The sequence below is a fragment of the Sturnira hondurensis genome, unplaced genomic scaffold (genome assembly GCF_014824575.4).
Source record: "Sturnira hondurensis isolate 20B ecotype Veracruz unplaced genomic scaffold, ASM1482457v3 Scaffold0009906, whole genome shotgun sequence".
NCBI lineage: Eukaryota > Metazoa > Chordata > Mammalia > Chiroptera > Phyllostomidae > Sturnira > Sturnira hondurensis.
The window spans coordinates 634,312-661,665 of record NW_028082537.1 but is presented as its reverse complement, the minus strand read 5'-3'; the positions used below and the strand labels follow the sequence as shown (position 1 = coordinate 661,665).

The 27,354-nt window shown below is 38.8% G+C and overlaps 1 protein-coding gene across 1 annotated transcript in view; it reads left to right on the top strand.

Annotated features, from left to right (window-relative positions):
- The window catches only part of NEBL (nebulette), a 161,552-nt gene extending 134,239 nt beyond the window's left edge, over window positions 1-27,313 (top strand). The window contains 2 exon segments of the mRNA XM_037058095.1: window positions 18,961-19,067; window positions 21,952-27,313. Of these exon segments, the coding sequence (XP_036913990.1) occupies window positions 18,961-19,067; window positions 21,952-22,128 (284 nt within the window). The 3' untranslated portion in view covers window positions 22,129-27,313.
- Window positions 27,314-27,354: the final 41 nt, after the last annotated feature.

The following is a 27,354-nucleotide window of genomic DNA, read 5'->3' as shown; positions in this document are numbered from 1 at the left end:
CATCTCACACCTGTCAGATCAGCTATTATGAAAAAGACAAAGAATAAGTGCTGGTGAGGACGTGGAGAAAAGGGAACTCATGTGCACTGTTGGTGGGAATACAGATTCGTGCAGCCACTGTGGGAAACAGTATGGAGATTCCTCAAGAAATAAAAAAGGATCTTTTTGAAACATAATCATGTCACTCTTCGGCCTTCATTTTATTCTAAAATATAATGTAATATAACCTAAACCCTCACCATCACTAATAAAGTTGTATCCAATATGGGCCCCAGCTGCCACCCCGAATTCACTTCCTGCCACTCTGTACTTGTTCACTCCCACCACCCTGCTCTCCCTGCTTTACTCAGACCTCCCAGGAAAGCTCCCGCCTGGGCCTTTGCTATTACTGTTCCTCTGCCTGGAATACTGCCGTCTGCCCCGGATGCTGGCTTGCTGCACCCCATTTCTTCACACTGTTGCTCAGATGTCACTTTCTCAGAGGGACCCTCTCTAACTCCCAGAGACACAATAGCAGCCCTTTCTGTCCCGTCTGTCCCTTTACCTTGCTTTTTTTCTTTCATTAGCACTTGAGACCACCTACCTCTTCACCTGCTAGAATGAAGCTCCATCGGAGCAGGGATGTTAGCTGATTTGCTTACTAATCTATTTCCAGCTCTTAGGATAAGCATTCAGCAAATATTTGACGAATAAATGAATGAAATGGCCAAATTATTTTCTGATCATTTTAAAAATTGAGATATAACTGACATATAACATTGTATTAGTTTTAGGTGTAAACTAACACATTAAATACAAAAACTACATACATAACTGTAAGTATGATTTTTTTCCTAAATAAAATTCTGTTGTGTAAGGCTTTCAAGAACATATATTTTTGTCTTGGTGATGTTTTGATATGTTTCGATGACATTAAAGCACCGCTGAAAACCCTAAAGCGGAAACATTCCCAGTGTGTTTTTTTGTGGTGGGGAAGGAAAGGGCAGGATCTACAGCTTGGCAGTTGCTTTGAAATCTCTGGTCTCCTTTGAAATGCGTCGTGTGCTGGGCCCTGGTGAGGAGGTGCTGACCGACTCTGTAGAAGAACAAAATGTTTATGGTCGTGACAGCTGTTTGATGGAAGCCTGTCGTGCCTATAGTACTGACAGTCAATCGTGTGCATTTGTGTAAATACTACTCTAGACACTGCAAAGAATTTTAGAAAAGTACATGTTAATGGTAAGATGAAGAAAATGTTGGCGGTATTTAGATATGCCACCTTTTCATCCATATTTTCTTGGTTTCTTTAAACTTAGATTAGGATTTTTTGTGCTGAAATGTTTTATGCCCCAGAGTGATATCCTTTAATAATTGGGCTGTCTCCCTGCTGTCCAGGGGTGTATGTGGTATGCTCGCCGTGGGGGCACCACGGTGTGCATGAGGATGAGCCGTTGAACTTCAGCCGTGCTCTCTCACTGCTTGGTCTATGTTCACGGGAGGTCATCTAACCTCATTTCACTAAGATTCCACATCTGTACCAGGAAAGATGTAGGACAAGAAGCTTTCTAAGAAATGTTATACTTCCTGGCCTAAGTGCCATCCATTTAAACGAACTTTTATTTTCTTTCTGTACCTTCTATGTATGAGAATGTTTCTATGTCCTGAGGGCAGTCTGCTTTACTTTGTAGATTAAATGGCTGAGCAGTTATGGGAGTCATATTTGTAGGGTCCTCCTTCTGAGTTAGAGAAAATCCTGATTGTTGGCACAGGAGGTTAAACGATCAGCTCATTTTCTTGAGGCGAAAGCCCAACGTTTTCATCGCTCTCATTTGGTTTTCATAAGCATTAACGTAGCAGCCTTCTCCTTTACATTTTAATCATCGTTGTAGTCGTGTGTTTCTCATGATATATCCCATCTTGCTTTGATTGCCGAATATTTCCATTTTCTTATGTGATTATTTTGGGCTTTCTTTATGTTTCAATCTACTTTCCAAGACACAGAGTTACCAAAGGGTGTTCATTTTGCATCTCTACTGGATTACTTTGATGCAATAAAGGAGGCTTTTACTTCAACTTCATTGAATTTTGGGTTGATTCTTGAATAGTATTGGAAATCATCTTTATTGCCTTTTGGTATTAGATTAGGTTAACTTATTTTCATTTGACACAGTTTCTTATGAGATAATAATCCTGATGGTCTCTGCTTGTTTCACTGCAAGGTTTTCTTTGATCTTCATGGTCGTCCTTGGTTCACTTGCCTGCAACATGTATTAGCCTTCTGGTACCACTTTGTATTTCCCTGGTTCTCCTTCACATACAGCGCTTTGTATCACTGGTGTTTTTATGTTTGTAACCTCTTCCCTTGTTTACCTTTTTCATTTTGAAATTATGCTCAGTTTTGCTTCAGGTCTTTTGTGTGTTTCTGTCTTCCTCTGGGACATACAAGTATTATGATAGCAAAGGAAAAGCAGGTACACTTTTCAAGTAGACATTTTCAGTGTTTCAGCCTTGTCAATCTTTTCCATTTTGCTGTGAAAGAAGCTTCTTGGGATGACCTAGTTCTGCCTTAACTGATGGAAAACAAGTTTTGGATCCTGTGACAGGCCTCACTGGGTTGTGTTTACAGCACTTCATACCATGGAACATATTCTTAAAAGAGGTCAGGTTGCAGTAGAGGCTGTAGTACATTCTGGAGCTCTCGGGATATTGTCAGCAGGCATATCAAGAGAGCAGTGCACCGATTAAGGAACCAATTTTCCTAGTGTTTTATAGGCACCTGTAACTCCATCTGTTCATTCACTAGGCATTTATCTAGTATCTCTTGTGTATGTGAGATGTTGGGAACTACTAAAATAAAAGATGCAGTCAATTGTCTTCAAAGAACTCGTGTTCTGGTGAGTGTACTACATACATAATGCCATGGTGTTGAGGAAGGCATTGTGATGGAGTAATGCCTAGACTTAGAATTAGGCAGAGAAGTGGGAAAGGAACATCTGGGGCAGAAAAGTAGCACATGAGGGAACACAATGCATTGGAAACTTGGTGCGTTTGACAGATCTGGAGCCCAGGGGCTGTGTGTGTCCAGGAGATGGGCTGAAGAAGACAAGGACCAAAACCAGAGTGTGCCAGCGCTGAGCCAAGTACCTTCAGAGAGAGTTCAGATGGACATAATTTCAGGGAACTTTCCTTGGGCTTTATCCTGTGTGGGGCTGGGAGGCTATTTACAGGACCTGTTACCTACACTGGTAGGTGGTTGAATCTCTGCCTTTGGAGCTTGTCTTAAAATCCAGGCTGTACTAGGTGGTTTAAATCCTACCAAGAGCATCAACACCTTGGACATCAAGTGACCAGAAGGCTTTCTTAGTCTTCTAAAGGGCTAATGTTGTAGAGACAGGACTGTGGACTTTTATTTGGAACGTTGCAACCTCTTTTATCGTTGATGTTTGTCATTTATGTAGAAAGGCAGAAACACTAACACCGAGGCATCTCTGTTGACTCCCAGACTCCAGAACAAAAAGGCCAACTGCTGGATGCTTAATAGGCATCTCAAATTTTATGTCTGGAACCAAAATCTTATTTCCTATCTTAGCAACAAACAAATATCAGTTCTTGGTGCTTTATTTGTTTGTTTGTTTTTTGTTCATCATCTCAGTTGATGACACAATCATTCATCCTAATACTCAGAATAAAACTGTGGAATCATTCTGATCATCTTTCTTCCTATCAATGTTTCACATCTAATCCATCTGTTGGCTCTATATTCAAAATACATCTGTCCCCAGTACTACCACTTCTCACCACATCTGCTGCACCCTGAGTAAATCACCATCCTCTCTGCCTGACATTGCAGAAATAGGCTCCTGGTCTTTGTAATTCCATTCTTGCCTGTTTCAGTCTGGTCTCCACTTAGCTGCTCGATGGTTTAAAGACCTGCACCTGATCTGATTCTATTTTTGCTCAAAATATTCTAATGGCTTCCAATCACACCTAGACTAAAAACCATGGTGTACAGTCTGCAAAATTTTCCACAGTCTGGCCCTTGATCATATCTCCGATTTTATCTCCCACCAGCCTCCTTGCTCTAGTCATACTGATCTTCTGGCTGGCTCAGCATGCCAGGCATTCTCTCACCTTGAGCCTTTGCAGTCACTGGTCCCTTTGTCTGGAACACTGTCCTGTGTGTTTTTGTCACTTGCTCACTTCCTTCAGGTCTCTGATTTTGATTTTTTTTTGTTTATTCTATTACACTTGTCCGAATTTCCCCCCTCTGCCCTCCTTCATCCAGCCTACCCCTCACTCCCACCATTTGTTCATGTCCATGTCCATGGGTCATTCATACATGCTCTTTAACTAGCCCCTTTCCCTTCCAACCACCCTTCCCCCCACTCCCTTTCCTCTGGCAGCTGTCAGTCTGTTCTCTATTTCCATGTCTCTGGTTCTGTTTTGCTCATTCATTTTGTTCATTAGCTTCCTCTTCTAAGTGAGATCCTTGTCCTTCACTGACTGGCTTATTTCACTTAGCACAATAGTCTCCAGTTCTATCCATGCAGTTGCAAGAGTAGGAATTCCTTCCTCTTTATTTCTGCTGCATAGTGTTCCATTGTGTAAATATACCACAGTTTTTGATCCATTCGTCTACTGATGGGCACTTGGGCTATTTCCAGAGCTTGGCTATTATAAATAGTACTGTGATGAACATAGGGGTGCATAAGTTCTTTTGAATTGGTCTATTCAGGATTCTTAGGGTATATTCCCAGCAGTGGAATAACTGGGTCAAAAGGAAGTTGCATTTTTAGTTCTTTGAGGATACTCCATACTGTTTTCCACAGAGGTTGTACCAGTCTGCTTTCCCACCAACAGTGCATGAGGGTTCCCTTTTCTCCACATCCTTGCCAGCACTTGTTATTTGTTGGTTTATGAATGATAGCCATTCTGATAGATGTGAGATGATGTCTTATTGTGATTTTAATTTGCGTCTCTCTAATGGCTAGTGGTGTTGAGCATTTTTTTATGTGTTTATGGGCCATCTATACATCTTCTTTGGAGAAATGTCTATTCACATCATTTGCCCATTTTTTAATTGGATTTATTGTCTTTCTGGTGTGGAGTCATGTGAGTTCTTTATATATTTTGGAGATTAGACCCTTGTCCAATGTATCAGTGGCAAATATGTTCTCCTATACATAAAAGTGGGTTCCCTTTTCATTTCGATGATGGTTTCTTTAGCTTTGTAATTTGATGTAGTCCTATTTGTTTATTTTTCCTTTATTTTCCTTGCTCTAGATGTGTCAGCAAAAATATTGATGCATGGGCTATCTGAAATTTTACTGCCTGTGTTTTCCTTTAGTACTTTTATGGTATCATGACTTATATTTAAGACTTTTATTCATTTTGAGTTATTTTGGTGTATGGTGTAAGTTGATGGTCTAGTGCCTTTTTTTTTTTTTTTTGCGTGTACCAGTCCAGTTCTCCCAACACCATTTATTGAAGAGGCTATTTACTCCATTGCGTGCTCATGCTTCCTTTGATTAAATGTCAAGTAAGCTGAAATGGTTTCCTTGATCACTCTACATTGAAAACCCTGATCCCACATACACTCATAACTTTCTGTCCCCTTACTCTGATTTATTTTTAATAATGTTTTAAAGGTTTATTGAGGCATAATTGATATACAAGAATCACATGTATTCAATGCATACATTTTGATGAGTTTGGACGTATGCATACACCATGATACCATTATCATGATTAAGGTAGTGAACATATCCACCACTTGCAAATTTCCTGTGTTGAGGTGTGTGTGAGGGAGGAGGATGTTGTAGTAAAAACACTAACTGTGAGAATTATCCTCAATATACTTTACAGTGTACAATACAGCCTTGTTATCTATAGGCACTATGTTGTACAGCAGATGGCTAGAGCTTGTTGATCTTCATAATTGAGACTTTTTACCCACGGAGCAACACTTCCCCATCCCTACCTCACCCCAGCTCCTGGCAGCCATCATTCTGCCTTCCGATCTATAAAATACTCTGAGTATTTTAGACACTTCATAATAAGTAGAATCATGCGCTATTTGTCCTTTTATGACCAGCTTGTATCACTTAGCATAATGTCCTCAAGATTCATCTATATTGTTGAAATGTAAGATTTCCTTCTTTCTAAGGCTGAATAATATTTCATTGTATGTCTATACCATATGTTGTATATTCATTCATCTGTTGATGGTCATTTGGGTTGTATTCATTTTTAGCTAGTGTGAATAGTGCCCCAGTAAACAAAGAGCCACAGGTATTCCCTTGATATCAGGAAAATGTAGACCAAAGCCACAATGAGATATTACCTCATGTCTGTTATGATGACCATTGTTAAAAAACAAACAAACAAACAGCCAAACACCAAAGAGAAGTTGTGGTGAGCATGTGGAGAAATTTGAACTCTTACACTATTGCTGGGGATGTAGGAGGTATAGCAACTATGGAAAACTGTGTGGAGGTTCTTCAAAAAATTAAAGATAGAATTATAATATGATCCAGCAATCCTACTTCTGGGTATATATTCATAACTCTTTCTCCTACCTGGTATTTCATTATGTTTTAAGTGGTTTATTTGTATAGTGTCTGTGTCTGCCCTAGAATATAAACTCTTTTGGAACAGAATTGTGCTGCCTGCTTTTATTCTCTAGTCCATAATTAGCACCAGGAATAGAACCTGTATTACAGTAGATGCTCAATAAACATTGTGGAATGTATAAACATATTCAAATTAAATTTGATCTGAAATATAAGCAGCTTTGCTACATGTACTAAATGATGAAACCATGGCATTCATCTTTATTAATGTCTGTTTAAAGCTAATTTGACCTAGGAGTAACAGTGCAATAATAATTCTTACTATAATTTTTAAAAAGTAGTGACGTAATACGTTATCACTAGGACGTAACATTATAACCGATGTTTATTATAAAGCCTGAGTCTGCTAATGACTTTCCATATCAAGGAATCAGTAAATTGTTCCCACATTAACAATTCTGTTTTCATACAAATGCTTCTCATCTTAGTTTTTGTGTATTTTAGTTGCAACATCTTTCCTGAGTAGAGACTCGGCAAAGTAGAAGTGTACATCCAAATTCTGAAATTCATACCTTTTATGATTTCTTTTTTTAAATAAAACTGTTTTTATTTTTTTTTTAATTTTTTAAAATTGTTGTTCAAGTACAGTTGTCTCCATCTTGTTTCTGTCTCACTGTATTCCAGGTCATTGTCAGAACCTCTGCAGAGACAGAATGAGCGTGGCATGTAGCTTCTCTTCCAGTACCTACACGGGACTGGGGAGGGCTCACGAGTAAAATGCTAAATGAAAGGAGGCAAAAATGCAAGAAGAAATAATCACCTTTCTAGATTCAGCAAAGACCACTAGGATGTGCTTTGAGTTCCTAAGGACAACAGTTGTCATTAGAAGTTAAATTTGCCTTTAATTTGAGAACAGAAATATTGAACTGGTGCATTATTAATAATGCACTCAACTAGCAGTGTTTCACAATCTCTTTTAATATGAATAAATTCCATGAAGTCACTATCTCTTGTCTTGTATTCTCATTAATTTTTTCTATTAATTCTCTTTTCCCATTGAGGGTTTGTGTTTTATGATTTATAGATAACATTCTGCCCATGTTCAGTGTTATTGGTTTTTAATCGTGAGCATAGTTTTAAAATCAGAACTGTCTACTAGAAAATACACTCCTCAATTTGAACCCTTGGTCTCCATTTACAGTAAACTTGACAGTGTTTCTGTTTTAGCCACTACTTCGGCTTTCTGATTATGGATGGCCAACCCTCAGACCTCCTCCAAACGCTAACTCCTTCCTCACCTGACTTCTAAAAGGAAAATATAGCCGACAGGAAATCTCACATGTGTTATTTCTTCACTGTGTTTAAGTATTATTTCTGATATGAATGTGAGAAGTTTGCTAGTGTCCATCAAAAAAGTAATATTTTAGTGTCTTCATTTAAGTTTAGGAATATTTAGAATTAAATATTAAAAATTTAAAATACTATATCTCTGTGATAAAACTAATCTCAATGAAAATTAAAGATTCCTTTATAATGTAAAATACAGTTAGCATAATATTATGTGATTATTTTTAGCCATCTAGCCTTTAAAAAAGCACACATTGTATACTTTTTTAGAAATTGTTACAAATTTCAAAAAGTTTCAAAACAGATTTTAGAAATGTTCTGTTAGTTCTGCTCCTCCAAGAAAAAGGTTTGGGACTCTGATTGAATTGAAATACCTAAAGAAACTCATGTTCTCAGCATCAATAGACTTGGAATGAAAGAAACATGCTAAGTTTCCTTTTCTGAGTGTGAAATTGTGGAAAGGATTAAACACTAATGAATAACACCTGTTCCAAGAGGCACATGTGTTTTTTATTGATTTTCAAAAATTAAATGAAAGGATTCCATATGTGTATGAAGGACAAACATCTGATACTTAAAGTAGCTAACAATAAAACATTAAAAGTATATTTCCTGTGAAGCTGAGCTGACTGGGGAAAAGGGGAGATTTGATCATCAGGAAGATATAAATGTGGCTAAAGCATTGCACCAGGTGAGAAAACGCTGGGAGAGTTATGCAAATTGCGAAGTGGCGACCATGGAAAGGACAGAATAGGTATTCTTGATTTTCATATTGTTGAACATTCACTATGAAATTGGATACAGTAGGGTTTTGGGTTTTTTTTATGGATCAAAATTGGTGTCCAAGTTGGAGAACAGAGTTCTCCAACATGCATGTTTATGAGTCTGTCCTATATAAAACAGTAAAGTCATAACATTTTTTCCTGTAGATATGAATTTCTCTGCTCTCCCCCAACTTCCTGTTTCATCCAGGTGCCCCACATTCTTCAGCCCCAAACCCCAGGCTAAATAGGTTGTGGGTACTGAATTCTGACTTTACTTTAAATTTCTATGGGCTGCTATTGGTGGCTGATGGGTTAAGTTTCTGCATTTTGTTTGTTCATTATCTACTGTAGCCTAGGCTTGTTGTCATGCCGCTTCTCTTGTCAGATTCACTGCTCCTTATTGCCCAATCTCTCCCCCAAAATACTGTGGATCTCCCTGGGCCACACGTTTTAGACATTCTCGTTCTTAATGATTATCTTTCACCATATTCCTGACCTGTGTGTACTGAGATTGTTGTTTACGAGACTCTCAAGATCTTGGATCTTACCTGTGTCCTGTCTAAATGTCCTTCTAATTGTGTCTCTGATCACAATGACCTGTTGCTCACCACCCTACCTCTATTTCACTGTGTCTCTTTATATCTGCCCACTTCTCCAGCCCCAGCCATTTACCTTGAACTTGGAGCCTGGGCTCTGTGAAACCCACATAGTCTTTTCCATTCATTTCCCCACAGTTTTCTACCTTCAATTCATGTCAGGGACACATTGAGTCAGTTTCTTTTTTTTCTTTTGAGTCAGTTTCATATATGCCTATTGGTTGGAAAAAATCCCTTCTCATTCAGAAATGTAATCAATACTGAGATATTCATACATGTAATATTTAGTGTGCCTTGTCACTTAGGGTATCTGATGTAAAACTGTATTTGGGAACTCCATGTGGATTGATGATATTCCCTAAGATTTGAATTAATTAACACAAGACAAAAGACAAATAGTCCAGTTTTCAGTTGTATCTATTTATTCAATGAGTATTTACAGAATACCCTCTGCATTGGCATTATGTGCATTTCTTTCATTGTACTTAAGCATCTTTCTGTGTAAGATTGATTTATGCAATATTTGCAGTTTTACTCACCAAGGAAAATTGGGATTTGCTGTGAGCTGACTATTTAGTCATGACATAATTTGTGTCCGAAAGCTGGGCTTGGTGATATGGCTTACCAAAATGGGAACAGCATTCCTCTCTGCCTGCTGCTCTTAAGTTCTTTGCTGCTTTCATCTTCTCGGAGAATTGCCCCAAATTACATATGTGCTACCCATACTGTACTTCCCTGTATGTTCTTTCTTGTTTTGCTTTGAGGGATAATCTGCAGGTGTATGTATAGACACAGATATATACCATACGGATATTGTGCCATGAGAATGTTATTAAAGACTCTGAAGTTTGGGACAGGGATTATTTCTTTTTCCCTTAGTGACAATCCTGCTTATGTTTGTGGTTTGGTTTATAGTTACAGGTTGGGGAGTTTATCCTGGCTTAAGTAACTAAAAATTAGAAACAAATTGGAGAAAAAATATGCAAATTGAAATTTAGATATAAGATGTAAATTGGCTAGATTATTCTGAGGCAAAATAACAGATATTTTAAAATTTCTAGTTATATTCAGATCATGTTATGTTTTAGCTCAGTTCTGTTGGAGAACACTTACAAACGAGTTAACTTTGAAATCAGAACATCCTGCTTTTCTGAGTTTTTCTTTTTCTAATAATTTAAAATGTAACTAATTTTGTACTTTTTTTAATAGTTAGGAACTCCAGAATCCCTAAACAGTATTTCAGAAGTTCTTACTTGAGACAACTAAGCTAAATATGTAAATGGACAGTCAAAAGTAAAATACATGTATGTACAGTTCCAAAAAATACATAACCTGTATGTTTTCTTTTGCAGTTCATTAGAAATTAACAGGTAATCAGAAATCTTTAAATATTTAATCTTATTTGATTAAAATAACATTATAAACATGATTGCTTGAGTTTGGGGAAGAAAATGGTTAAATAAACTCTTGGACTTAATTGTATTTCAACTAAATTCTCAGCATGTCTGTGGGAAGGAGCCTGTCACTCTTCTGACGCTGACCTGGGGGAGCAGCGTGCTCAGCCGCGCTCTGCAGACCGGTCTGGGGCACTGCCAGGAGGTCTCGTTGGGCAGGTCTTTGATGCTCAGTGGGAAAGTGGTTGGAGTCATATCAGGAGATGTGATTTGAGCACAGACTTGAAATTATTCATACAGGATAAGGGGACTGAATGACAATTGCTCTGGGTAAAATAGGATAAGCATTGGCAATGGGAAAAAGAAACAACGACTGAATACAGTTGGAGACTTATCAGATGCTAAAATGGCCCTTACAAGAAATCTGAAAGCCATTGCTACTTTCTGTAATGCTAAAGTAATGCTACTTTCTGTGCTTTGAGCTTGCTTTTCCAAAAGTGAATGAATTATGCTCACTGTAATTTCTTCCAGAGATGCTCTAGCATACCTCATCAGCACCCAGACATAAATTTCTTATGTGGTTGACACTCTAAAGTTTACAACAAAAAAACAGAGTAACCTCTGTGTGCATACCGGCCTAGGTGCATATCTCCCCAGGCCTTTACACCTCCCTTCCTTTGACTTTCCCTGCCTCTCACTCCCGGCTGCCCCACCAGCAAGAATGAATGGTCACTTACAGCGTCAGAGCCAGGACCTACTGTTCTGGGAGCTTCGGTGCTCTTCCGTGTTTTGGAACCCGCAGTGCCTATTTGGAGATTAATATTGTGCTGTCTTGTCACTAATTTTGTGATCATTTTGGTGTGCTATAGTCAGGAGTTGGGGTTCTGCATTCAGATTTTTAGTGGGAGATTGGGCTGCCAGCACGGGCAGGTCTGGTGAGGCCCCTCTTCCAGGTGGCTGACTACTATCTTCTTGCGCCCTCATATGACAGAAAGGGAGCTAGCTAGCTCTCTGGCCTGTTCTCTGAAGGGCACTAATATTCATGGTGGCTCTACCCCCACAACCCAATCATCTCCCAAACGCCCCACCTCCAAATCCCATTACATTGGGGTTATGTTTCAACATAAGAATTGGGGTTAGGGAGAATGACCCAAATATTGTCCACTTCATGGGAAGAGAGGGAATTTGGGAATAGCTTAAATAAGACCACACGTGCCCCTAAATTTGTGTCACCTGAGAAAAAGGAAGTTGGCAATAGCTCGGGGGTTTATCATCATGGCTGACCATTGGAAAGCCTTGGAAGATTTAAAAAATAAAACACCAATGTTCAGTCCCTCCCATTCCCACCCCAGACATTCTGATGTAATTGTTCTGGGGGATCTGTGATGCAGACTCCTGCCTGCAGTGTCCGCAGTGTTTTGGATGAGACATGAGACAAAATTCACATGGACTACTGAGTCCTGTGGAGAAAAAGGGACAGCACAGCTAACCCCCCTCAAGGAGGAAGTGCCTCAGAGTAGCCTGGCCACTCTCTCGAGGGGAGAGCGTGCTGACCCTTGCCTTGACAGGTTTTTATTGGGTTTCAATTTGCACAGGAATGCAGGTAAATTTCATTAATCACTGTCAGGCAGTAAGGATGAAACGATAGCATACAAAGAACTAAGAGGGCTTATTCTGAGTCAGGGTCTGTTAGCTAAAGGGCTACAAAACTTTGGGAAACAAACTCATTTCCTGCTTGGATCCTTATCATTTCATTGAGAGCATTCTTAGCAGAACAGGTTTCACAGGATTTTATTTTTTTAAGATTTTATTTATTTATTTTTAGAGAGAGGGGAAGGAAAGGAGAAAGAGTGGGAGAGAAACATTAATGTGTGGTTGTCTCTCACATGTCCCCTTCTGGAGACCTGGCCCCGCAATCCAGGCATGTGCCCTGACTGGAAATTGAACCAGTGACCCTTTGCTTCACACGTCCATGCTCAATACACTGATCTGTACCAGCCAGGGCAGGATTTTATATATTCTTTTATATATTCTTTCTTAGGCCTGATCACCCATGGAACCCGCCCTTTCCAGCACAGGGCTGTACCACCCTCTGTCACTGTGTCAGGCTTAAGTCAGGCAGGGGAAGTAAGGCAGCCAAGAGATTAGGAGACTTCTTGCAGACAGAATGAGGACTCAGGCTATGTCAAAGCCGAGGGGTGAGGGTCCATTACCCCTTTTTGCTATAGTCCCCCAAGCCCTGCCTTGGTGTCCTCCCCATGATTGTGCCTGTTTTAGGTTGTTTCCCCCCTTCAGGAATCTTACCCATCATTGGCTAACTGATCAAGCATTGGGGGCCAGTTATGGATGAAGTAGAAGGAGCAGGAGCAGTGCTCCTGCCAGGGAAATAAGCTTTGTCTCCTTAGTGGCTTATGGTCCAAAGGTTGCTCATTCAGCCTTAGCCATGGCGGGGTTACAGCTTCTGAAACCAGGCAGAGCAGTTCCCAACAGATCTGGACACAACATGGTTTTAAACATCCAGGTGAATGTGATATGCAGCCAGGGCAGAAACCACCATGACGAGATGGTTCCTCCTCCGCCTTTTTGCTTCTCCAGCTCGTGGCCCCTGCCTGAGTGCAAAATGAACACTGGAAATAGCAATGTTCACTTTTATTTTTACATATCATTTCCAACATTTGAGCACATATTTGTATCACAGTGATGATTATGCATGCCTTTGAAACTTGTTTAAGTTGGTTGTAGATCATTTTATTTTTATGCTAATAGTTTATGATATAGCAAGCTTGTTTTTTAGGCAGCTGTCTAGTCACAGTTTATCGTTAAAAACTGAACATTTCAAAGCTAGAGGCAATCTGGCTTGTTTCTGTTTTCAGGGAAGGAAAAGAATTCTCTATACTGTTAGGCGTTCTCTTAGATTAAAAAATAGCATTTTGTTGCTGAATTAGAGTCAATGTGGATTTAGTCCCCACTTGCGGTTTGCGGAGAGAATCCGATGCCCTGAGGACTTGGGTTCTGACATGGAACTCCGGATGTGCTAAAGGGTCCACGGCCTGGGCCTGTCTTACTACCAGTTACTCGACCACCTTGCTTATGGCCTAGATAAGGTCTGGTTAGGACCTAGCTCATTATTTAATAGTTTGTTCAAAACTAGCAGCCTCTTTATTCTTTCTCTTTTTTTGTTTTCCTTCAGTTTAGCAATTCCCCTATAATAGTCTAAACAGAGATTTTTTTTGTCCTGAAAACAAAACCCAAAACATTTTTTGACTTGCATTAGCTAATAAAACCATAGTCAAGGACTAGAAAATCTGGCAGTAATTTTATTGCATCTTGTATTTTTTTATTGGAAATCTGGTGATTCTCTCCTTATTCTGGATTTTTCAAGAAGTAAGCCTCAAGGAAAAGGCCCACAATTGTCTCTGTATTATGTCTTTAGTTAGCCTTTACTATAGATGGAATGCTTGTCTTCCCTCACCCCCAAACTCACATGTTGAAATCTAACTCCCAGTGTGATGAGGTTAGGAGGTGGGGCCTTCGGGAGGTGATTAGGTCATAAGGGTGGAGCCCTCATGAACGGGATTTAGTGCCCTTATAAAAGAGACTCCAGAGAGCTCCCTGTTCCCCTTCTGTCACAGAAGGACACAGAAATTTGAACCAGGAAGCCAGACTCACCAGATACTGATTCTGCTGGCACCTTAATCTTAGACTTCCCAGTCTCTAGAACTGTGAGACATGAATGTTTATTGTCTAGCCACCCAGTCTGTGAGTATTTTGGTGTAGCAGCCCCAATGGGCCAAGACATCAATAAAGCACTACTTTTATTTTATTATTTGAGTTTGGAGTGTGGCCACCTACTGTTACTCTGTGGTCAAGGGGAGGTTTCCCAAACCTCCACCTCATCCTTGATGACTGGAGGCCTTTGCTGTGGTGTCACAGTGCAGAAATCATTGTTCCACTGCCTTCCTGCTTAATTGGTCAGCCACTGCGTTTCTGTTCTGTGAAGTGGGGATGTATCTATCTATGAGAACAGCTCTGATAACTAAAGAAAACGTACAAGACTCCTGCACACCGGGGACACTTACATCACACCCTTCTTCACCTACTCTGAGGACATTCCCCCAAAGTAGACTTCTTTTTGGGTCCTTTCTCATTTCATTGTACATACATTTCTTCGGTTCATTTGCTCTAATCTTTGTGTTACATTTGCATATTTTTCATCATTTTTTCATTTTCAGGTTTGTGTAGCCTCCTAAAATTTTTCTTCCTCCATCTCCACCTTCTGTTTTGTGATCTCATGTCTACTTACTTCTTTATTTTGGTTTTTTATTTCTCATAATAAGAATAAACATGACATGGAAGGCATTAGTCCTGGCTGCCTGTGGAAGAACTTTACTGTGCAGTGAAGGTGATATTTTGGTTCTGTAAGTATGCGGGACGCTCACATCAACCCTAAAATCCCTAGAGCTTTTGTCAGCTTCCAGATCTCTGGTCGATAAATTTCACCAGTGCAAAATGCAAGTTGGGTCACCCGTCTGCATTTTATTGTTCCCTTAGGATAATGAAAGCTATTGCTTTGTGACTTTTATGTTATTGAAATAAAAACCTCTCCAACTCAAACCTCGGGTTGTAAGACCATCGCATATTTATCATCATCTATCTGTACCAATACTTGTAGGGCCTCACCACTGGTTAATAAAGAGGGCACTGTATTTTTCTCTTTCATACTAAGTCCTTGTTTGTTGTGAAGTTATCCTGATATCTATGCACAACCCTTTGCATTTCATATTTTTATGGAAGAAATCTCTGACTCACATGGACTATCTTTTAACCAAATTTTTAATAAATGCAATTTCCATAGTCATTGCTTCCCATTTCCTTTTGCTTATCTATGCTCTATAAAAAGCAATTGTGTAACAAAACAATAAAAAAGCAATGTCTGTGCCTCCTTTTACTTATTATTTTATTGAATTTATTGGTATGACATTGGTTAATAATGGTATAGGTTTCAAGTGTACAATTCTATAATATGTCATCCGTATGTTGTATTGTGTGTTCACCACCCAAAGTCAAGGCTCTTTCCATCACTACTTACCCTCCCTTTACTCTGTGCCTCTTTTACAATTGGTATTTGCTTTTAGTAAATTGATTCCGCTGGGCTCTCAGTTATGTTCTTCATAGCCCTGATAGGAGCTTCCTAAAAAAACTCTTTTAGTGCATCAGGTATAAGGTGGATGGCAAGGTGCAATAACCCCAAAGAAACTTGCATTTAATAATACGGTCAGAAAGGGAAATGGAAATAATCCAGAAAAGCATGAAGAAAAACCATAAGGACTAGATATATTATGTTTGCTCCAAGGTTTTTCATTCTACACTTTCTCTCCTGCTCTCTCAAACCTGTGCATATTTTGGATAAATTCATTACTTTTATTTCCTGCCACATTTGACAATAACTACACGTTCACTTTGAAGGTCAAACTTAAGTAATTGAGTAGGCATACCTATATTTGATTATTAGAAGCCAAATTTAGAGAATACTGTTAAACCACATTCTTTCATTATTAATATGGATAGGCACTAAGCTGGGATTATATACAAACTGTGTAAACATAAACATATCATAGCCTCTGAGATGGTATATTTAATGTTTCTATTTTTCATTGTTGTTTGTTCCTGTTAGTTCTTTCCCAAAATAGTTTAAGAAGGTTGTACTTAACTCTATACATTAAAATTTAAAGGTCATAATTAAATAGTATAACAAAAAATTAAAAGATTAATTTTTATTTTAAGTTTACAGGGTTATTTATTTAAACTTATGTAGCATTTACAGATAGATTACAATAATAGTTAATGAAATGACTCATGTAATGGACAAAAAACACTTCAGGAGTGCCCATTTGGAGTACGCAGTTGGAATGATTGGCTAATATATTTAACTGGACATGCTCTAGGTATCGAGTCATTTCTTTAACTGGGCAAAAGGCCCTCACTGGTCTTGGGGGCCCTGGTTCTGTCAGTGCTCTTCTACCCAGGAGGCCGTGAACGTGGTGGGAAGTAATAACTGTGACCAGTTATGGAGGTTTGCTAACTGACGGGCCATGCAGGGAGCTCCGTGCACCCATGAGCTCGGTAGATGTTCTCAGAGAGTCAAGAGAGTAACTAGATGGTCAGTGCTTCTGGTTTCCAACACGCAGCAAAGGCCCTTTCACTCAGCTAGTTAAGTGGGCCTGCATTTATCTATGGGGATTTCTTTATTTTTCTTCACAAGTGAATTTTGGCAATATCTTTTATATCTCTTGACCTTAGATATTTAAATTGAGTTGATAATGTTAAAAAGCGCCGTTCTCTGAAGTATTTGATGTTTAATGTTTTAATACTTTTCTAATGTACTACAAATCGGAGTAAAGATCTTGGCAATTTCTCTTTGATGACACATCTAGACATTAAATAAAGACAATTTGTAATAACATTGTAATGTGAATTAATTCAAGAACTACTAAAAATAAATCCCCATTCAACCTAATGTCATTATTATCTGGAGAACACATTAATGTTTTATAATTTTCTGATGATTAAACTTCTTTAGTTTGCTGTTCTCATATATCATTAGAATGAATATGCCACTCATAAAACATTAATTATTCATAACACCCAAGAATTACATCTGCTTTAGTATTTTATTATTAAAACGGTGCTGAAGAAAGAAACCCATAATAATTACTTTTCGAGGGGGAACCCCCCAAAATCCAAATTTGTTTATAAAAAATTGTGTATTCATTCTTGCGTGTTCAAATTTTAGTCACCTTCAGAGCATGTTCCATTTGATGCAATGTCTGTATCAGGACTTTCCCCACTGCTCAAAAGCAGTGGGGCTCATTGATTTTGATGCCTTTTCGTGCTTCTGCTGTTTTTATTTCACCTCTTCCACATTGGCAAAATGTTTCCCTTTAAGGACTTTTTTGTTGTCATCTGGGGAAACAAAAAAAGTCACTCGGGGTGAGATCAGGTGAATAGGAAGCGTAGGGCTTGGAGGGGATCATGCTGTTTTGGACAAAAACTGGTGAACTCTCAGCATGGTGCGGGCAGGGGCGCTGGTAAATCAGCCATCAGGAAACGGGCAAATGTGTTGAAAGCATCTTCAAAAACAATTCACTGAAGCCAAACACAGCGTCTCCCAACAGTGCCAGCTGGCACACTGATACCAAGGGGCTCCTAGGACACTCACCTAGCGGGGGGGCAGCTTGTACTACCAGAGCTTGCCTTACAGAAGTTAATTTCACTTTTGGGGGATACCCCTTGAAAATATTCAACCTGATTGAACAAAAATGGCAACCTGTTATAGATTTTTACAGCACACGTATTATACTATTTTACAAGCACATATAATATAATTAATTCAAAATGTGGTGAAGAACATGCAACTAAAATGCCCTCATTTAAACCCCATATTTCTGTTACCTAATACTAAAACATATGGACTTACAATGAAATACACAAGCATATGTCCACTGACTTCGTAGGTTTTTTATCTAGCTTTTGTGTTGATTTCACTAGAATTCAGTGTTCTTCAAATGGGAAGTATACTATTTTGATAGTAGTTTTTAAATACGAAGGGACAATGTTTATGACACTCTTTAAGTGGTTTGGTTTCTCAGGCTTTTGTAACACATTCAGGGGACTGATTTCTTCTTGACTTAGAGCCAAAATAAAATGGAAAATTCATGTATAGTTTAAGTAAAAGTTTATTTTAACAGTGTAGACTTATTAACCACTAAACAAACATATATTGCTATATATATGCTGTGCTTATTACCTTTGTAAAGGTTAACATTCAGGTGTATGTCTTGAACTATTCAGAGCATTCTGTTATATCACAAGTATCCAGTGAAAACACTTATACTCTCTCATTGGTTTGACAATCCAATTATATTCCTTTCAATATCTTACTACTTTTTGAAAATGCTTAGGGGATTGCATGACCAAGTAAAAACATAGTATTGTTAAGGGATTATGGGAAATTTATTTTTTGTATTTGTTATCTTAATATAGCAACTGAGATAGATGAACAGATATTTCTAATATTTTAACTGCACATTAAACTGATTCTCTATATATTCAATATGTCCTTAATTACTGAGATTTATACTAACCTACAGATTGCTTATAACATCACCACCCCAATTTCACATGGCACTGAGAAATGACATATTGTTTTGCTTTAGAAGATTCTAGCAGAAAATGAAGGCACTGGAGGGGTTAGGAGGGGGATTTTGAGACTTACTTTAAGGAATCTGTGTGTGTATTTGACATACAGCGCCTGTTCTTCCTGGAGCCTACCAGCAAAGCCATTCCCAAGGCTATGGGTACATGCACCAGACCAGCCTGTCTTCCATGAGGTCAATGCAGCATTCACCAAATCTAGTAAGTGTGGGCTTGAAGTACTCCTTTTTCCCTGGTATTCTACTTCATCTGCAAAATAGAAACATGCATGGAATAGAATATTATGCATTTTCATGCTAAAATGATTTCTGTTTATTTTATATTTTAAAATTTATTATTAACTTAAAGTTAATATACAATGTTATATGTTTAGGTGTACAGCATAGTTATTTGATATTTACTTACATTGTGATCACCACAGTAAGTCTAGTAACCATCTGTCACTATGCAAAGTTTTGGGGTATTATCGACTATATTCCCTGTTCTATGTATTACAACCCCACGGCTTCTTTTGTAACTTGAAGTTTGCACCTCTTATCCCCTTTCACAGTTTTAACTCATTCCCCCTACCCTTTTCTCCCTCTGGCACCATCAGTTCGTTCTGTCTCTGAGTCTGCTTTGTTTTGTTCGATTCCACACATGAGCAAAATTATGCAGTATTTGTCTAACTTATTTCACTTAGTGTAACAACCTCCAAGTATAGGGAACTGGTCTGTGTGGCAGTGGCAAATGTAGCTCAGCCCTGGTTTGGAAAACCAACAGGCATGACGTGGCACACAGGAGCCAGGCCCACAGATTGGCTTTCCCATGGGGAACCAGGCCTGCATGATATCTAGACTGATCTGAGGCTTGCTTTTGCTAAAACTCCTTCACCTTGAATTAAAGCAGAAAATGTTTACTTCATATCTTTAAAGTAACTTTCTAAGGTCTGTGCTAATCCTCCCAAGGATGGAGTGTAACTAGTTCTACTGCTTTTTCCCTTGCATTTGCAACATCCTTTTTTTTTGTTATCCGTTAGAAGTAAACAGCAACATCCTTTCCCGTGCATAATAAATGAGGACCCTTCTTGATGTAAGGCTCCCAGAAGAGCAATAAAAGCCTGTCCAGGCAGGGGTCAGAGGGTGGCCATGCCGTCCCTTTTCTCCACGGGACTTCTAAACATGACATGGAAGGCTGTCCATGGACTTCTGCAGTCCATGTGAATTTATTCGTTGCATCCACGACACGGGACCTGGCTGGTCAGAGTCTTCATCATCTAAGCCCATCTATGTTGTTGCCAATGGCAAGATTTCATTCTTTTTATGGCTGAGTACTATTCCATTGTATATATGTACCACTTCTTCTTTATCCATTTATTTCTTGATGGGCATGTACATGTTCATATAAAGGATAAATAATGTGCTGACATTTGTACAACCTATTTGAAGGAAGCAAAAGACTTATAGAGATAAACCATTGAGAATGGAAGGTGTGATGTGAAAACATGTAAACCATAAAACACAAAGAATCTACTTATTGTTACTTTATGATTGGTGTTAGCCAATTATGATCTTCATTTGGGTGTATAAAGCACAAATATTTGTTCGCGTTAACTGGTTAATCTGAGCATTAATCAAAATGGCCCCCAAAACTTAAATGACAGAGCCAACAAGCCTTTGAGTCGTCCTACTGGAAATCTTGAAACATTGATTCATTCATTAAATGTGAAATTTGCAAGTGACGTTTCTCATTTAGTTAAATGTGACATCTCATGCTGAAATTGCTTCTCCAAGCTCCTGAGACAGTCACTCGGCCCACTACCCAGCCAGCAGTTTGAAAGTTATCTTCAGTCGCTCTAAAATTCTGTGTGTCTCAGCCAACTTCCTCAGTTTACAAATTCACTTGATTTTGAGATTGTCTGATGTTGATATTAGCTCACCTCTTGACCTTAAATGAAAACAAGTATAGCAAAACTCAATTTATGTTTTCGATATGAAGCCTTTCTCACATATATGATGTGTAAACATTTTCTTCCACTGAACAAGTTGCCTTTTCCTTTTGCTGACAGCTGCTTTTGCAGTGCAGAAGTTTTTAGTTGGATGTAGTCCCACTTATTTTTGTTCCCGTTGCCTTTACTTATGGTGTCAAATTAAAAAATTATCACTAAAATCCATTGTTTTCTTCTAGGAGTTTTATGGTTTCGGGTCTTACATTTAAATCTTTAATCCATTGTGAGTTAATTTTTGTGTATTATGTAAAATAATGGTACAGTTTTATTTTTTTGCATGTGGCTGTCCAGTGTTGCCCACACAATTTGTTGGAAAGATTGTCCTTTTCCCATTGTGTATTCATGGGTCCTTTGTCATAAATTAATTGACCATATATGCATGGGTTTATTTCTGGGCTCTCTATTCCATTCCATGGATTTATGCCAATATTATACTATTTTGATGACACAGTTTTGTAACATAGTTTGAAGTCAGGAAGCAAACATTTTCCTCATTGTAATAAAGATTTAGTTATATGTACCTTAATATTTAGAACACTTACATGCTAAATTTATACCATTATGATACAAGAAACAAAAAATGAGAAATCATCGGTTTTTTTTCTTTTATTTGTTTTACACATTTTTAAGAGGAAACAAAAATTCTTAGTAACTTTTAAGAAAAGTTTATTGCCCCCACCAGGGGACCAGTTGCAGTGACCTGGGGCAGGCTTGGATCTGTCTGCTGCCATGTCGGGTTTTGTTTCCCGGAGACTGTGGACTAGGGAGCGTCAGTGTAACCTGGTGTCTCTGGGGCCAGCTGAAGCTGAGAGGAGCTGGGCTTTACTGATTCAGAGCTTACTTGTTTCAGGGCCAATAGCTGTATTGAGCGGCTTGCTCTGTCCTCATTCTGGGCCCCCAATGTTAGGCTTTTTGCTAACCTAGTGAACTTGAGATGAGCATAGCTGGGACACTAGGCTCCGATGTACAAATCTCCAGAAATGAATGTACTTGGTAACATTCCCAGTTACTTTATGAGTGTGTTGGTTTATTGCGATTGTTATTTGTGGCCATTGCTATTTTGGTATTCATTGTGTGGCCCTGTATTTCCTTTTCCAGAGAACCTACCGAGCTATGTATGATTACAGTGCCCAGGATGAAGACGAAGTCTCCTTCAGGGATGGTGACTACATCGTCAACGTGCAGCCCATTGACGACGGCTGGATGTACGGCACAGTGCAGAGAACTGGGAAGACAGGGATGCTCCCAGCAAATTACATTGAGTTTGTTAATTAGTTATTTCTCCTTGCCCTTTGAGCTGTATTCTAATGTACACTTAAACCTAATCTTTTTAAAAGATAGAAGATACTTTTAAGACAACTTGGCAGTTATTTTACAATAATTTATCCTTACTCTGACAATTAGGCACCCAGGTACCAGAAAGAAGGGATGATTTCTGGGCTGCGAACAGCAGCAGTGTTACCAATTCCTGAAAAGAAACCCCCGCGGTCTGGAGACCTGGTGCTGCTAATTGTTACTGTTTTCTTTTGATTGGCTACTGAACCCTCTGGGAAATGTATTTTTGTAGACTTTAATAGAGATGTTGATTGTCCTGTAAATGTAACAAGTATATGAGACTTCTTAGCTGTCACTTTGGAATCACCAGAAGCCAATTCCCTTAATTTAGTAACACCGTTTAGCTGTGGAGTCATTAGGCAATTTCCAATTCCAGTGAAAAATTGCCTAATATAATAAATGTTAGCAGTGGCAGAATGACAGTTTGGTTAAAATTGCATTGACTTGTGGCTTCAGGGACCTAGAAATGTCTAGTGAACAAAGAAAATTCTTTGTTTCCTTGGCCAACTGGGGTCTATTTATTTCCTACTTGTACCAAGGCATACCCTACTCCCCATTTACATTCTATGGGCCCAAGTGTGTGCTTGGTTCCACAGAATGTCAGGACCAAATAACTTCACCAGTACTCTGCAAAGGGCAAATTTAAGGTCATCTATATTATTTCCCTAATAGCCTTCACCCTGTTGCATGACACGTAGGTTCAAGCTTCTGTAACATAGGCAGCTGCACTGCCCATTTCTCTTACTAAAAGCAAAAGTGTGGCTGATCTCTAAAAGCCTTTCCTCTAGTTGCCAGCTCATCAGAAACACATATTTTGAAAAGTTGCTTGAGATTCTCCTGCTGCATTGCACTCTAGTTTTGGAGGATTTACACCTTAGGAAATAGATATATACTCTAGTAAATAAGTGATTTAGGTGTTTGTTGAACAGCTTTTATCAATTTAATGCCGCTGATGATTTAAAATTTAACAAAACTTAACAGGAGCCAGTGTCAAAGTGGGACATGAAATGTGCTGGAGAAAACCAGTGAGTGAAAACTACAAACTCTACATAGAGGGAGAGAGGGGGTCTGGCTTCTTATTTTGGAAATGGTCCTCAGATTCTGGAATGGAAGTCTAGCTGCTGAAACTGGTTGATGAAAGAACTTTCTCTTCACTTGCTGTTTTTCGTTATCTGAATCACATTCAGGAGGTGAGAGAGGGATGGCGTCAGAGAGTTCAGCTGCAGGCCCAACAGGTTGTTCAGGGGAAATGAAATTGTTGTAGAGTCCAATTTTCAAATGAGTGACCTTGCAATTTCTTGCTGGACTCGCCTCCCTGACTGCAGACGTTACGGGGCTGGTCAGGACTTTCACCTGAGTCCTTTGTCTAGACCACCCGAGGTGTTACCATCCATCAGCAACTGTGTTTTTCTGAGTGTGCCGCTTACTGGGACATGCAACAGGGCAACATTCACGGAGGATCTGACTCTGTAGTTGAGATGAGACTGAAAAAACAGAGTTACAAAAATGTCACAAAGTGTCTGGGTCTTGTATGATATCATATCCTTGCAGGATATAATCAAAGAAATTAACAAAACATTTTCTAAAAATACCTTTTACTGAAATGTTTATCAGTCCAAAGGCACAAGTTAATTCATTAACACCTTTGAAAGGCTGGCAAATACTTTTAAATATCTGCAATTTCATTCTATCTAAGAGAGTAAATAAAATAAAATGTATTACATGCAAGCTTCACCTACATGGCAGAGCCATAAAATTAAAAAGAAAAAAAATTAGGCGAATAACAAGATTTTTTTTTGAGTGAGCTTTATGGATTACCAAATAACCAGCTTGACTGAGTTTTCTTTGTTGCGATGACCAGTTATGATTAAATTGATTAAACCCTATATCGGTTTTGATGTCCTGTACACACACCTACAAACAAACTGAACTTGCAATATTCTTGCAAAAATTGTGTTCATTAAAACTGAGGGGAAAAAGCTTGCTCAATTTTATGATATTGTTAATTAAGTGAATATTTACATTTCGCCCAGACTGCTTTTCATGATTATAAATAAGGAGCAGTTATCGATTCAATTTGTAGACTGCCTGTAGGACAGGTACTGTTTTTGATAAGTAGCGCATTCATAGGAAACTGACTGAGAATGATGGTTATAAAGGGGGAAAGTTACCAGAAAGCAGCAGCTTGGTGTTTCATTGTTTTTATCATACACTGATTTCAAAATCAGATTCATTGAATGTAAAAGTCAACACTTACTTGGGGAATAATTCTCCTAAAATTGTAAGCTTTACATAATGTTTGTGTAGCAAGATGTTTCTGCCCCTAGCCTTTAGGGATGAAGATCTGATCAGAATTTCACGAGAGGGCAGCTGTTTTACCGTAAAGACTGGGGACAGATAAGACGTCACGTGCCCCCAGCCCTCTAGGTGGATAGTGTTGTCATTATTCCAGAAGCTTGTTAGGATATTAAGCGTCTCAGCAGAAACCGAGGAAACGTGTGTTTAATACCAAAGTGCTATTTTTACAGCATCATTTTCCAAACTACATTCTTGAACAGCTTTTCCCCCTTCGACACACCCCCTGCCCACCTTCAATTTGGCAAGAGGTATCTCATACATAATGCTGACAGCTAAAGAAAAGCCTAAAAACACATTTTTAAAATTCAAGTTACAGAAGACCGTGAGTGCCCGAGCACAGAGAGCAGGCACCTGATTTTCTGCCTTGGATGTTGTCCAGCCGAATAAAAGCACAAGGGCAGTGTGGTATGCCTTTCAAGGCTTCAAAAATGAAACTACCCGGATGGTGTATCTTGGGAGAAAAGCATAGCAACAGAATATAGTGCTTTTATTGTAAGTCTTTGTAGTAATGTTTTTACTAATTCTTGATCTCCAGGAAAGCTTTCTGTCTCTCACCTGTGGCAAAATGACTTGTTTGGGTATTCTTGTTTTAGTTTAAACATCGGCAGTGTAGCCCAGATTTGAAACATTTTATCTGATTGTCAGATGCCCCTGCATCTCTCCAGGCGTCCCCTACTTCCAGATACCACACTGGTATTTGGAAGCACAATTTCCAAGAGCACCTTGTATGAAGATGGATGAGACCAGACCAGCCCCACTCTGGCCACTAAGGTCCATTGCTTGAAGATGACGAAGATACAGTTTAGCCAGTTTTGCCACAGTCTTTCTTTCTGGATCCTCTGTGTGGAATACAACAATACTGTGGGGGCTGGGTGGGGGTGGGGGAGGGAAGCCAGCTTTTCTAAAACAGTGGAAGTTGAAGAGGAGTATCTGTTTTTAAGCTTTGTCCACCTCCAGTGGAATGTTTTTAATGAAAAGATAAAGAAAATGTGGATGATCCCTTAGTAACAAATCTCTATGTAGAGTGGATATAGTTTATACCAAAATTGTAATATAGATATATATACAAAAATAGGTGCCTTTTTGATTACCCTTGTTTATTCACTATGGTCTGGGGAAGAAAACCAAGCAGGCAAGCTTCTGCCTATTCTATAGTGATATTTTATTACCCACGACTGGTATTTTTGTGGTGGGGAAGTGAGACGCTCCTGACAGGAAGGGTGATAGCTGATTGTATTTTACTTCTCAAGGCTTAGAACTTTAGAAAATACTCACTCCTTCTATCACTTTCTGAAATGTTCTTTGTAGATTTATATGTAGTTGAGATGCATAAACATGAATTTTAGGTTTGAGATTTAAAATACCTATTATAGGGTAGAAGAATTATGAGGCTGAATTCGTTATACGCGATGAAACGCACTTCATAAATTGATCATCCCTTAGCTATTTGCTTCTGACAATCTAAAAGTGGCTGAAGTGTGCTTGTTTTGGGTCCCATGGCATGGTGGTGAGAAAGCATCAGTTAAGACACTACTTAAACAAATGTAAGAAGCTATGTAAATGAATGCTGAAGCAGAAGTCTCCTCCTCAAGTAGCCCATGCCCATTAGGGTACTTTCCAGGCCTCTGTCAAACTGCTGATGGTCAAAAGACTCACATTATATGAAGCTTCTGTGTCCATTGTTCCATGATGCTTAGACTCCTGGAATCCACAAGCCTGGAAGGATGGACCCCCGGGACAAATGTCTTCCCCTGTTGTCCATGTTACTTTTTTGTATTCATGGGAATTTCATATGCTTTTTGTGTTTGCTATATGGTATTCAGTTTGCATAGTATATACTTCTTTGTAATCCAGTTGCTACTAAGGATGATTTACTGAAAAAACAAAAGAGAAATCTGCATTATGGTCTCATTCGTCAGTGTCCACACAAGGAATGGCTGAGCATTTAGAAGTAGCCGTAAGTGTGTGACAGGCCCAGTGTGGAAATGCTTGGTTTTTGACCTGTGATAAAAATGTAAAATTCAATTATTGTGCAGTTTGGCTTCTATTTGCTTCAAAGTATGTAGAACTGTGGTTGATGATTAATTTGCAAGATCCTACTAACTGAGAGCTTACAGTTTGGGAGGAAACAATGTTGTTAAAATGAAGGGGCTTACAGAATGAACAACACAATGTTTTTAAGATAATTTGGCTTTTGTTATGCAAATCATTAACACCAGCTATTAAAATATATTTTAGTAGAAATGCTTTAATTCCTTTTTTTCCTCTACACTGTGAATCTTGAAGCCTTGGGGGACTAGAGCAACATCGTGCTGTCCAAAGGACTAACCTATGCAAACTAGCTCACATTTTAGTGGATGTCACAGTAATTGTGTAATAAGACATTCCCCCCTGCGTAATGTACAGCGGCACTGAAAAACACATTAAGCCTAACATCACTTGTTTATGGTGTAGTCACTCACAAACCCTTCGAGGCTACCATGATCATTAGTATTATTATTCATTTAAAAGCAAATCTCAGATTTATCTATTAAAACTACTTGAACGGTGTCATAACAAGAGTGACGGATGGATGTGTCAGCCATGGCGTCCGTGTGGTCACTGCAGGTGTTCTCCTGAGACAGAACTGTGTTCTCAGATGCACTCTCTTCAGGGTATTAATATTCTGTGTCTCCTTCCTGTATTTGTAAAACATTATGATGCTTTAATTTCCTATCTCTACACACTCGGTTTGCTTAAATAAATGCAGAATATAAAAATGGTTCCACTTCTTGGTTCTCACCTTGGTTTCTCTGAGCATGAATGATC